Source organism: Podarcis pityusensis (assembly GCF_964106645.2).
Source record: "Podarcis pityusensis genome assembly, chromosome: 4".
NCBI classification, from domain to species: domain Eukaryota; kingdom Metazoa; phylum Chordata; class Lepidosauria; order Squamata; family Lacertidae; genus Podarcis; species Podarcis pityusensis.
The window spans coordinates 50,929,753-50,943,025 of NC_138027.1; the positions used below are offsets into that span (position 1 = coordinate 50,929,753).

At 44.2% G+C, this 13,273-nt stretch overlaps 1 protein-coding gene across 1 annotated transcript; it reads right to left on the reverse strand.

Annotated features, from left to right (window-relative positions):
- Nucleotides 1-1,057: 1,057 nt before the first annotated feature.
- Nucleotides 1,058-12,809, reverse strand: ADAMTS1 (ADAM metallopeptidase with thrombospondin type 1 motif 1). Its single transcript, XM_081003926.1, has 9 exons — nucleotides 11,926-12,809; nucleotides 8,378-8,724; nucleotides 7,439-7,571; nucleotides 6,163-6,330; nucleotides 4,690-4,976; nucleotides 3,939-4,125; nucleotides 3,672-3,847; nucleotides 2,327-2,502; nucleotides 1,058-1,996 (listed from the first exon to the last, which is right to left on the reverse strand). The coding sequence occupies exons 1-9, from the start codon at nucleotides 12,554-12,556 to the stop codon at nucleotides 1,264-1,266; spliced, it is 2,838 nt and encodes a 945-aa protein (XP_080860052.1). The 5' UTR covers nucleotides 12,557-12,809; the 3' UTR covers nucleotides 1,058-1,263.
- Between the last annotated feature and the right edge of the window lie 464 nt (nucleotides 12,810-13,273).

The window sequence follows — 13,273 nt, forward strand, 5'->3', positions numbered from 1 at the left end:
GCATTTTATTACCAATTATAACCCTTCTCAGAAGGGAAAGAATATAAATACTTATAAAGTACGCATCCTCTATAGCAATATATTTTACTATATACATATGGAGAGCCATATTCTCTCATAGTCTATGAACTAGCACATCCTTTTTAAATATGCAGGGACTGGCATACTGCTGTGGATGGACCTGCTATCCCGCAGCAATCTTCCCTGCCGTACAAGTGATTCAAACAATGCAAATTTATGGGGTGCCATGTATTAAGCAATTTTCTATCCATAAAATTCCATTAACTCTTTGCAGAAAACATAAGAATATTACTTTCGACGAGGTGGAGAGCTGTATCTGAACAAAATGGTGGCTGTTAGATAACTCAAATGGTAACAATTTAGGAATATGTTTTCATGGTGGAATCAGGCACATGCATATGCTCCAAAGCTAAATTTGGGTTTTGTTGGAGTCCTGTGGAACAATTGTGGGCATGAAGAACAGATACACACACAAGGGAACGATCAATCCAGGGCAGTGAGAACAGTGTGCGGTTCTCGAACTGCTCCCATTCTAACTCTGCAGGTTGAGCATACCAGCTACAATGAAGAAAAAGGATCTAATTAAATCAAAAGGTTTTAAGAGCACTACATTCTAGTTATCAGATTTTACAAGCAAACATCATTGTAATTGTTTGCTTCCTGGTGGAAAATATCACTCTACTGTTATATAAAACGACTGATAGCAGCCATGAACAATATAGTTTCCCCCCCAAAAAAATACTGTTACTTTTTTTGCTTTTGTGAGGTAGGCAACAGCTGACCAATAATTAAGCTTAGAGGAAAATGGTCCTCCCTCTCCAACTTTGATTAAGAGAGGGATTTTATCAGTACCACAAAACAAACTCCATAAGTTTTAACAAAAAACCCAACTCTCACTAAAACATTGAAATGTTTGTTTAAACTTCTTTGGCCACTGCCTATGTTTTGTTTAATTTGTAACAGACTTAAAAGAGGAAATTGTAATGCCTCAGGACTTTTACCTGCTGAAGATGAAACAGCTAGCAACTAAGATTGGTTTTTATCAGATTTTCAGTTGACGTGGTTTTTTGTTTTACATTTCAGTATACTATTTAACGTTATTTGCACTGTTCCATCTCAGTGGATTCCCTGTGAATTTTCCATGCGAATTACAATTGCTACCTCTCAATAGTTCATTTTCAGTGCTTTGGTCTGAAGGGGAAAAGAAAACAACCAACTTTAGCTTCCCCAACCTGTTACGGTTTAGCTGCAGTTTGTAACATTACAGAAGTCTATTAAATGCTTAGGTTTCTTTGAAATGTCACAGCTTTCATTGGACAATGTGGCACCATCAAAGGACATGCATCTTAACAATCTCTTCTTGAAGCCTTTCCCACATGTCTTAGAGCATGGTGACCAGTCTCCCAGCTGCCACTGTGGGCATGGTGTGTCTGCACACGGCCGGACATCGCTTGGCTTGAGTTCTTTTGCACAGTCTGTGGCAGGCTGTCCATTAAGGTCTCTGCACTCTACAGATCTCCTCTGCCAACCAGTACCACAGGACTTAGAACATTCTCCCCATTCTTCAAAAATCCATTCAGATAAGATCGTCTCCTGAATTGCATTGAAAGAATCAGTCTTTTTGCTGGGAGGTTTCTCGGAACCCGATTTCTTCACAAAATAGCTGTATTTGATCTTAAGTCGAAACGAATCACCCACGGTAAGGACCTGTATTGTTAAAGGTTCCTTCAGTGGGCTGAAGCTGCGGATTCTTTCCAGAGGAGCTGAGGAGCCGCTGTATGTCAACACACTGCCTTTATGGGTGATGTCTTGCTCCACAGTTGATAGTGTATAGTCACCATTGAGAATGTAGGTGCCATCTGCAGCTTTAATAGCAAGGAAGCTGCCGTCCTGCCTGATACCTCTGTGATTCCGTTGTTTAACTTCTATGTTCGTTGCCCCAGCAGGGATCACAACAACATCATGATAACCAGGTCTAGAGGTAAGAAAAAGAGGACAGCAGTTGAGTCTCCAGTATATCCTTATTTACTCAAGGATCACATTAAGTACAGAAACTTATGATTGGCTAGATCTTTGCAGCTTCAAAAGTTAAAATTCCTGTACATTAATGCAAGCTTTAAGTAAGCTTTCGATTTTAAAAGATGAAAGTTTGGTCCTGTACATTAATGCAAGCTTTAAGTAAGCTTTCGATTTTAAAAGATGAAAGTTTGGTCCCTCAGCTGAACAATACAACTGCTCTACAATCCTAGTGGATAAGACATATCTGTAAGCTATTAGGAACAGTTAAGGATAAAACCCCACATACCTGGAACTAGAAAGTGTTCCAGACACTTTCTTGCAAGTAGATCCATTTCCTCCACAGACACCACATTTATCAAACTTCTTACTGGAGCCTATGATGCGATCACAGCCAGCTTTTACACATTGCCCCTGGACACAGACTGAAGTGGACTCTGGGCTACACAAGGTTCCATCCACCACCTTTAAAGAAAGCAAAGAAGCCATGATTAGAAGGGCACACATGTGTTCGTACTAACACTAAACATTTTTGGCACCAGGTACAATCCATCCAGAGTTAAACACTTTTTAATCACAATAGTTTCAACGGAGGAGATATTCAGTGGTCCCCACTGAAAATCAATAGTGGGAGTCATAATAAAACTATAATTTTATTGTCCTTGTTCAGTGAGTGTGCTGCATGTGTAGAAGTGGGTTTCCATAAACACATGACTGGCTGGATTCTGGACTACATGCATAGAAAGGTACTGCCTAACTGCTTCCTGGATTTCTATATCCAGCACTTGGGGGTTGTGCACATAGTTTGTGATCATTAGGAACTGTGTTGGTATAAAACTGAACAGAAGTCCAGCTCTGTAAGCTAAGCATCTGTGAGGATTTTGGGGGGTTGGTAGGGAATGTGGCAGAGTACAGTCTCTTCCCTCTCAGAATTTAAGCCTCCCCAAATCTCTCACATTGGTGTTCAGAACTGACAACACTAAGTTCTTTCTTGGGCAGTTGCTCATGCATAGCATCACAAAGACAGCTCACTGCTCCTTGCCTGTCTCTCTAGATCAAAAGTTATAAATTTATATTCTGTAACAGCAACAAACAGACTTTGATCTTCCAGCACTTGTGTCAGCAGGAGCCTAATTAATTTCTTCAAGGATCAGGAAGTCAGCATATAGCCAAGTAATATTTTATTATGAAGAATACGACTATACCTTACTTTAAGCTTTGAGGGATGAGTTTTTCTGACTAATAGCTCCAAAATTGAAACTAAATCGAATAAAAAGCATTTTATTACTTTTTAGAAGTTAGATGTTTAGTAATTAGGCATTGCTATGGGGTAAAGGGAGAATGAAGGAACCTGCTGGATCTTAGAAAATGAATAAATTCAGATACCATGTAAAATATTTTCAAAGGTATTTTAAAAATAAGATATAGAAACAGAATGACTATGCACGCAAATTGGTTTGCAGTGGGAAGATTGGACTGCAGTGAAGCAAGGGGAGTGAAGCTATTTGAATAAAGTGTTAGTTTCCATATTAGGGTGTGCCTCTTTAAGCAATTGTTAGGATCAATAAAATTTAATGGCACATATAAAACTTTGCCTATAAGTAATATACACCGACACTGACACCCACACCCACCTTAGGCTGAAGGACAAAGAAATAGCCAGTGCCTTTTGCAAGGCAAGTAAGCTTGCATCTGTCTTTGGGAGTGACTCCAGCAAACTTGGGTGTCCATTCCACTACAGGCCCAGTTCCAAAAGGAGACTTGGAAATGTCATTGTGAGTCTCACACTGTTCCTCCCTGAAGGTTTTGCCTGTGTACAGAAAATACATTTATTAGGCATTTTGAAGATATCACAACTACATTTCTTTTCTATTTGAAAAAAACAACTGATTGTAACTTACCATTGTTGTCTGGACAGTCTTCAATGTTGCACGACCTGTACTGCACCCGCTTTCCCTCACAGTATTTCCCGCCGTTCTTGGGAACTGGGTTGTCGCACTCTCGCAGAGAGTACTGCACTCCACCACCGCATGTCCTGGAACACTCTCCCCAGGAACTCCATGATCCCCAGGCACCATGAATAGGGGTCTACATTTCAAGACACAGAAATAAGCCCACATGTGAAATCTTTTGGGGGAAAGCATCAACCATTAGAAACATATTTTAGGCTGCAACTCTATGCCCACTTTTTAGTGACTGGGAGTGTCATTTTCCTCTGCTGCCCCTGGCCTAGTTGGCATGAGTGGCGTGACTGTGGTGGGGGCTATGCTGCCCCATTAGGCCATACTGCTGTCAGTCGGACGTTTGGACTGCCCCCTTACTTCTGAGTTAACACACACAGGATCACTATACTAAGCTAAAATATTTAGATTTATCAGAACTAAAAACTTGAGTGGCCCAGAGTATTCCTAATTTGTTTAGCCATATCTTCATGCTGCATTTTAAATGGTTGTGCATAGGATCTTGAGGTGAAGGGCAGGTAGCAAATCAAATCATCATCATCATTATTACTATTAATTATTATTATTTATATTCCACCATTTCCCCATTCTGGGACTCAAGGCAGCTAATAATAATTACACTGTACATCATCACTCTTGATTATAGATATATATTTTCAGGGTTTTTTTTTTTAAAAATAACCATACTTACATCATAATGCTTCCTGTCTGTCTTCTCAATGCACTTGCCATTCATGCACCACTTTTCCTCTCCACAAGTGGTGCCGTCTGCCCAAGGGAAATGTTTGGTTTGGCACACGAGCAATCCACCAGACATGCCAGTACACCACAAAGTTGTACATGTGCTGGCTGCATCAGGACAGTGTTTGGAATCTTCTCCAAATGTGAACTGGCACTGCCTATTCACATCATACTGTGTTCCAGGCAGATCAGAAGGGAGCTGGATAGGCTTGTGAGGCTTGTCCAGCAAACACTCGCCTGGAGAAAGGGGGAAAAAGAGTGACGGGAAACTTTTGTTTAAAAAAGTTGGGTTGCTTTTCCTGTAAATAGGATAGTATCAGAAAGAGATTTGAGGGATTTCTGTTCTGAGACATGCACTCACTAGGATTTTATTTATTTAACAAAATGTACTGTAAGAAAATACGTCTAAGCAGGTGCAACAGAGATCTGTTGAATGATTGCATGAAAGTGATCAAAATAATGATTCAAAAGCACTGAGGAACATAGGCAGCAGTCTTAAGGCCACTGGGCCCACACAGCTTAGCAGCCATGCTTACTAGGGCTGATGGGATTTGGAGTCCAACACCATATGCTGGATGGCAGGTTCCCCATCCCTGGTATAAATGGACTGGCAGTGGCTCACTGGGGTTTTAGACATGATGGCCTTTTCCTTGCCCTACCTAGAGATGCTGGCGATTGAGCCTGGACCTTTCTGCAGGCAAAATGTGCCCATCTTTGCAAAGTCATTTTTATAGCATTTGTGGTGTGCAAAGATGGGCACATTTTGCCTGCAGAAAGGAATGTTTTAGACCATTGAAGTGAATCTGTCAATATTTGACAACATATTTTCAACCATAAAATGGAAGTTGCCGTTGAACTTCAGATCACCCCTATGATCTGGCTAGTATAGCATTCTGTTTCCAGTAACAACCAAGCAGAGGCCTCTAGGAAATGTGTGTTGAGGTTTCAAAAGCACCAGTCCTTCTCTATTTGCCCTCTCTCCCTAATACTCAGGAGCATGCTGGACACGAGCACGGGGACTGCATTTGTGTTACTATGACCAATAGCTGTCTGATACAGCTGAAGAGCAAGTAAAATATGTTCTTGACACTGTCACAACAGTATGGATGTCACTTACACACAAGCGTTTCCTGTTTGGCTTAGATAACCCACCCACATGGCTGAATGAGCCAATTGTGTGGGGTTTTCTCATGCAGTCAACACCCACCCCTTCTGGAATGATGCCACTTCTGTGGGAAAGACCATCTTTTAAATAATTTCCCAGATGTGTAAAAGTGGTCTAAAGGGCAAGTAACAGCAGACTTATATTAGAAAGCAGCATAACGAAGTGCAGAATTGTTTCAGTAAGCTGGAAATTAAAGCGTTAAATGTAAGCAGTATATGAACCCTAGCATTACAGAGATAAATTGAAACCACGACTTACCATGGCCATTATCCAAAAACGTAGTAATCATATAAGCACTGCACGGAGACCACGGCTGGCTTCGATCCAAGTTGGAAAGCATAGATGCCATCATATGGGAGTCCCTGCTTACACCATTAATACCAGCACATTGCTTTGCATCGTCATGGGGCATACTGAACACATGGCCTGGAAAAAAAAGGTAGCATCATAAAATCTGCTATATACATTATGACTCATTAAAATTACATTCCGTTACACTAAGTATTAAACATCTGCATGGATGTAATTTTGATGTGTACTACTGGAGAAAAGAAGTCACAGTTTAGGAGTCCCAAGGACAAAATGATAACAGAGCAAGTTTTGCGTCAGGGTTGCAAGGCCATCTGTCAGGGTTGCAAGCAGCCAAAAGCTGCAATTCAGAGTATAAGTAAACTTTGAACAGAAGACCCTCTCTTACTTCCTTTGGTAATTCACATTTGGCCAATGGATCCACAATAATGCCCTGTGGAATAAGGCTGCATAATGCAGCATTGGAGAATTTTGAAAATAGTTCAGATTGGACTGCTCAAGAAGTTCTGGCACCGTTTTTCATGGCGACAAAACTTTTTTTGTCATGTGTATTTTGAGGGCAGAGAGAGTAAACCCTCAGCCATCTTGTTTGGAATCGCAAGAAAGCTGCCCTTCCAAAATGTTATTTGAAAGAGTTTTCTTCCCCACTCCTGAAGATCAAGCTTGGGGATGGAGCTCATTACATCTCCTCCACTTTGCTGAAATGCCCCCCCCCCCCGAAGAAGAAGAAGAAGAAGAAGAAGAAGAAAGGTTTTGGCAAAACACTTTGATACAGCACTAATTAAAAGGCCCCTTTCCCCTCATGATTGTTCTCCAAATGCTGCCCAACTTTATGCAGATTCTCAGTAAGGTGGCTGTATCACTTCAGACTACACACCCCTATGGTCTTGTTTCTTCAGATTACAAGTGGAGGGTGGCATAACTGAATGCTTCTCTAGGGAGGCGGGGAAATCAGAGAGAAGGGTTCTGACCTATCCTCCTTAAGATCTAGTTTTCTGTGTAAACTGATATTTTGTTGTTGTCGGATGAACACTCAATAATGCATGCCCCCCCACCTGTAGTCTGAAGAGGAACAACCCAGGCAAAGGTTGACCACCTCATTGAGAACTAGACCACAGTAACAGAGAATCATGCTGATTTAATAGCTTAAATGCAGACTAAAATGCATAATGTATGTTTTAAAATAAATCACGGCTGCCACAGATCTCTCTTGAATCTCAATTACCTAATTCATGAGTGGCGGTAAAAGCGGCTTGCAAGCCATCATCTTCTATGACAGAGCAACTGCGGTTTGGATCACAAGCTGTTCCCACATCAGCCATCCCAAGTGTATCACATGTCTTGGCACCACAGAGATCCTATATAAGGAGAAGAAGAGCCAGTTTCATTATTAATTAGGTCAGGAGCTTAACCTTGGCATGAAGAGTCTTACTTTGGCAGTTTGCCTTTCCTTCTGGAAAGAGCATTAATACTCAGAATTTCAACAGGTATAAAGATAATTCTCTCTTGGAAGGACTTGCACAAAACTTTGCTATGCTAATTGTGGTAGTCATGCTGCAAAGAAATATATTTTAAGTCAATAGTGTAAGTTTCCTATGGAGGTTTTTTAAAATAAACTGTTTGGGTAATTATCCCACACCATAATGTATGAGTTTTCCCCACCTACTTTATGCAGTTGTGTGGCAATGGAAATTTACCTAAAACTTCTTGTGAATGAGTTCCAGGTGGATTTGCCGTTCACGCAGGAGCCAACAAATCTCACAAATCAAATTCTCAGCAGTATGCATGCTGAACTACTTACTTTCTGTAGTTTCCAAATGGGTGAAATTACAAAAAGTATAGCAAGTAAAACTGGTGCATTAACATATTTCTTCACTGACTGGATCTTTGGAACAATATTTCTAAAAAAATCAAATGAAAAGTTTCTGGATGCATTGGTTCCAAAGCCTTATGATAAATAAGTAAATAAATGTATTATTATTTTTTTAATTTTTAAATCCTGCCTTTCCCCATCATGGCACCCAAACTGGGTCCCAGCTAGTCACCCATCCAAACACTAACCAGGCTCAGACCTGCTTAGCCTCAGCTTAGCCTATGTACTTCCAGACCATACTTGGGAAATCTGCCAAACAAACACATTCCTTTTTCATTCTTTTCTCCTTACCTGTCTAGTGAAAAGAATTGCAGTGTCATAATGCTCAGGATGCCGGTCACTAGGAGGATTGTGTTGCTTTTGCCAGTTGCAGAAATTTTTTAAGGTAAGCGCAGCATTTGAGGACACATCAGGCCCCTTCTGCTCATCATAGATGACCATTATTTTCACTACCACCAGACTGACAGAGTTCCGGATGCTGGGATGTTTATACAATTTGGCAGCCACAGACAGGAGTGTCAGAAGATAATGTTTCAGCCCATTGCCATGGAACTCTGCCATAGATTGGTCAGCTACAAGCAAGGTTTCCACATAGCGATGGCTTGACACAAATCTTTTCTTCCTTGTACTTCTATGTCCTGTATTTTAGAAAAGAAAAATACTTATAAATAGCTGACTGAGGACTTGTTTTATACCTAGAGCTTGAACAGTAAACATTTCTGACAGAGTTTAAAGTAGCAAAGATGCAACATATTATTATTATTAAAAGCAAATTCTGTAATTTTTTTTCAATCCAGGCAATATTTCCATCACAGGTAAAAATATAAATCTCCCTTGCTGCTGTGAATCATTGTTCACAAGCAACCTAGGCCAAGATTCAGAGTCTAGAAATAAGAGGCTGACTCAGGATCAGGTCCAAAGTCTCATCATGGATCCATGCATGTTACACGTGCCCACGTTTCTGTGCTTGGCATAATACTAGGAGTGGGGTTTCCCCACTTTTCTTGGAAATGGCACACCTTCATGCTGATGACAGCTGCTTTCTTGGTTTGGAAACAAAATTCCTTGCCTGCCTGTAGGAGGAGTTATTCCTCTAAGAAAGAGAAATTGTTCCCCTATTACTGCCAGTAGAGAAGCGAGGGATCATATTCCCTCTGCAAATGGGTAATGCCTCAAGTCTCCATTGAGCTCCCTGCTGTTATAGTCAGGCAGAAAGATGCCCCACCTTCCTACTGCTGTAAGTTAAGTGTGCTGCAGACAGACACAATTGCTGAGCCTCCTAAACAGAATAGAATATTGTCTTGTTGATCAAATGGTAGGCTTCAGTATGTGGAAGCCCAGCTCACATCAACTGAGGAAAAGCTTTATCCTTTTTGCATTGCTCGTTCAGCCCTCAGTTTTAAACTGGAGTGTGATTTCCATGTAGAACAGCTGTAATTCTATTAAAAATAAAATTTGTACTTAAATAAAAGCAAAGGGTATGTATGGAACCAGGAATGAACATACAATTAATTCGCTGTAGGATTAAAACGACTGGAAGCATGCTTGGAACAAGTGCCCTCCCCCCTTTCTGGTAATAAAACCTTAGGATTATGTCATGCTGGCACTGGAAATCAAAAGCCTTGACTAAGATTGTGGGGCTCCACGTGGAAAGCAGAGTGCAGGAATAAAAGTTTGTGCCAAGCAGCCAATTGCTACTGTGACCCAGTTCTTGTGACCTCACTGCATCACTTTCTATGCTCCAGACACTGTGCCCTTGTCTTACTCCCTAGTGCCTTTTCCTCTACTTTCTCATTGGCTGCATGAGTCATATTAAATGGTCTTCATTCACAAGCCCTTATTGGGCTGGAACTTCCCCTTTGCTACACCTGTGTCCAAAGGCATGGTTGTGAATGATCATACTGTACAGCAATTACCACAATTTTAGGATACTTTTGTGTCAATAAAGATCTGCCTTCTCCCCCCCCCCCCCATGAGCATATACTTGAGGATACAGTGAGCTCGATTCACTATTCATTCCTTCCCCTTGCCCCGTGTAATTTGCAGTGGAAATTTCCTAATCATAAAGGCCATGTAAATGAGTGGAAGCAGCAACAGTTTTAAGTTGTTCATTTAGCTACGGGGGCTGCCCTTTCCTGCCCATGGAGCTAAAAGCAGCTTTGGAAAGGAGTGACTGATTTAAGATGAGGAAAGATACAAGGTAGGAAAGTATATTCAAAAAGCATTTACTGCTGGACTTGGTGCTCAAGCTTCAGAAAACCAACGAGTGTTCTGTGTCTGTGTCATCCATAAAGATCCATAAAGATGTAGATGGAAATTATACCTGAACTACCTCCTCTCATTCATATTTTGGGACTAGCAATGGTTATTAGATTACTTATTTCTGAATAATTCTGCATAGGTTAAGGCTGCATTCCTATGCACACTTATTTGGGATTAGCTGCTATGTCTCTGGGATTTGCAAACTGAGCAACCTAGGATAAGAGTGCAATCTCTAATTTCAATAGAGCGTATGTTTTATTGTTCAGAGAGCACAGATTTACATATTTAGGACTCAAGAGTACTATCAATGTAATTTGATGTAGATATGTTTATTTATGAGTTACAATGTAATTTGCTGGATAATTGTTTCTTAGCCAATATATATAGGATTGCAGCACCACTGCTAATTGCAAGGTTCTGCCTTGTTTTAACTGAAGGGAAACAAAATCTCACTGCATTTAGGGTATGTTCAGTGTAGTCCAGTTTACTTAGTAATTGTGTTTGGGACTGTAACCCAGGCTCTAATGAATTGCATTTCAACCCTTAGCCTGAACATTGTGCATTCCTACACAAGCACTCCTACACATGCTTGATGGGCAGGATGACCCCATTTAACTCAGTAGAATTTATTTCCAAGCAACATAGGATCAGGTTGTGTGCTCATTAATTTCAGTTCATATTCTGCTAAAGTGGTCTCCTCAAACTAGTAAATGCCACAGTATTACCCCTGACTCCTATGAGGTTATGCTAAAATAAGAGGTTTGCAGACTATGATGGACCTGCCCTTTTCATTTATTTTGAACCCCCTTACGACGATCTTTTTAAAAGGTTAGGGTCAGCTTTCCTCCTTATATGAACTGCAGACTATTTACTTTTTAGAAGCTTCTAATTTTAAATGGTAGAGGGGCAGGGAATATAGTAAGCACTTTTGGGGGAAATATTCTAGAACAGGTGGGCACAACTTGGCACCCGGCATCCTGTAATGTCTAACACTGGAATAATGGATCCACACACCACATTTACTCCAGAGCAGTCCCAAATAAAGACCTCCATGTGGACAATAAATGTAGGTCATTAGTGGGCGACGCAATCCTGTGCATGTTTATCGGAAAGCCACTCCCACTGCGTCCAACAGGACTCACTCCACTTGCATAGGATTTAAACTGCTTGGAAATGGTGCCTGTTGCAATCAATAGAACCTCCAAACAAATACTCTCAGGATCTAAAATATGGACATTTCTGAAGAGCTTATTCAGTCATAGAATCGTTGCAAGGATTCTTAAGGGCGACGGAATGCAAACTCTGGAAACGACCCTTATTTCCTAAGCACAAGCTAGCTTTGTTATAAATCTCTCTCTCTCTTTTTGCACCCACCCCCATTTTTTAGAGTGGCCAATCGGAGGAAGTCGACTGCAGCCTTTGGACCACTCCGGGCGCTTGGGCAAAAAAGTGCGGCCGCCCGGGCGCATGCGTGCCACGCCGCATCCCGCTGACGTTCCCACAGAGCCTGAACTCCCTTGGCTTGGAAGTTCAGCGGCTTCCCCGCCAAGGACAGCCAAGTGCAGGGAGGTTAATACCTGCGCGAGCCGCGTGCTCCGGTGCTGCCGCTCCTGCTGCAGCCGCCGCTTTCTTCCCTTCATGCAGCTGCGGCCGCCCTTCCGCAGCCGTAGAGGGGAAATCGGAGTCCGTCACTCCGCACTTCGCTCCGCCGTCTTGCCGGGGGCTCCTCCGCAGCCGGCGCCGCAGGACGTGCAGCCGAAGCGGCTCGTCTCCTCCTTGCTGGAGGGAGGCGTTGGCCGGTTGAATGAGGTACTCGACGCCGCGCAGGTAGAAAGCCCCGCGGAGCCCTCCGCACAGGCTGAGGGCGGCGGCGGAATGCGCGTCGCCGTTGACCGTGCCGGAGTAGAAGCAGCCGGCCAAGGCGCCCGGCTGCTCGGAAGCCTCTTCCTCTTCGCTCCGGGGCCGGCTGCCCACGTACTGCAGCGTCAGGTCCGGCGCCAAAAAGCTGCTGTCGGGCTGCAGCTCCAAGCTGAGGCGCTCGCCAAAGGCGTCCAGGCGGTAGAGCCGCTGCTGCTGCCGCCCGGCGGAATCCAGCCTCACGGGCACCACCAGCGCCTTCTCCTCCTCGTCGGGCTGCCGCGGGCTGCCCCGAGCGGCCAGGCAGAGCAACAGCGCGCTCAGCGCCAGGCGTGCGGCCGCCCTCTCCATGCTGTGCTGAGGTAACTTGCGGAGGAGAGAAGGGACAAGCGAGGACGCCCCGAAGGCGGGCGTGGGCTCGGGCAGTCCAAGCGCCTCAGCAGCACCTTCGAAGCCCCGGCGCTCCTCTCGGGACGACTCTTGAGGCGGGAAGGGGCGCCGCCGGGCTCGCCTCGTCAAGTGAACTCTCGGGAGTCCGCTGAGGGAAGCAAGCGAGGCGGGTCCCGGCTTCGCGAGCGCCTCGGCTGTTCGCCTTGAATGCGAGCGCCGAGGCAGCCCGCCCTGCCCTTTATGGGATGCGCTCGGGGGAGCCCCCCTCCCCCTACCCGAGGAGGCGGGACCCCCGTAGACAAGCTTTGAGCTCACTGCGTGCGTAACTCGTGGCTGCCGCTGCTGCAGCTCCTCGCTGGCGCTGGACGCCTGCCTCCAGCCCTGGCCGGCCGCCACACCCTCCGCGAGGAGGAGGAGGAGGAGGAGGAGGAGGGCGGCGGCGGGGAAGGGAGACGGGCCGGGGCCGAGGGGGAGATACCTGCTCCGAGCACGGCGGCTCCCCCCGCTCAAGCCGCCTGGCCGAGCAACGCAGCCCGGAGGCCGCGCGCCCTTCCCCTCCCCGCCGCCGCTGCCAGCAGCTCAGGTTTTCCACGTAGGAGGCGCCTGCTGCGGTCGCTCGGTGTTCCAGGGAAGGGAGAGTTGGAGGAGGAGGACGCCGAGGGCAGAGGTTTCCTTGAA

Coding starts and splice junctions, on each gene's coding strand:
- ADAMTS1 (XM_081003926.1), bottom strand. CDS start 12,556: ATGGAGAGGGCGGCCGCACGCCTGGCGCTGAGCGCGCTGTTGCTCTGC. Junction 6,331..7,438: donor TACCGCCACTCATGAATTAG/GTAATTGAGATT, acceptor TTTTTTTTCCAG/GCCATGTGTTCAGTATGCCC. Junction 4,126..4,689: donor CAGACAGGAAGCATTATGAT/GTAAGTATGGTT, acceptor CTTGAAATGTAG/ACCCCTATTCATGGTGCCTG.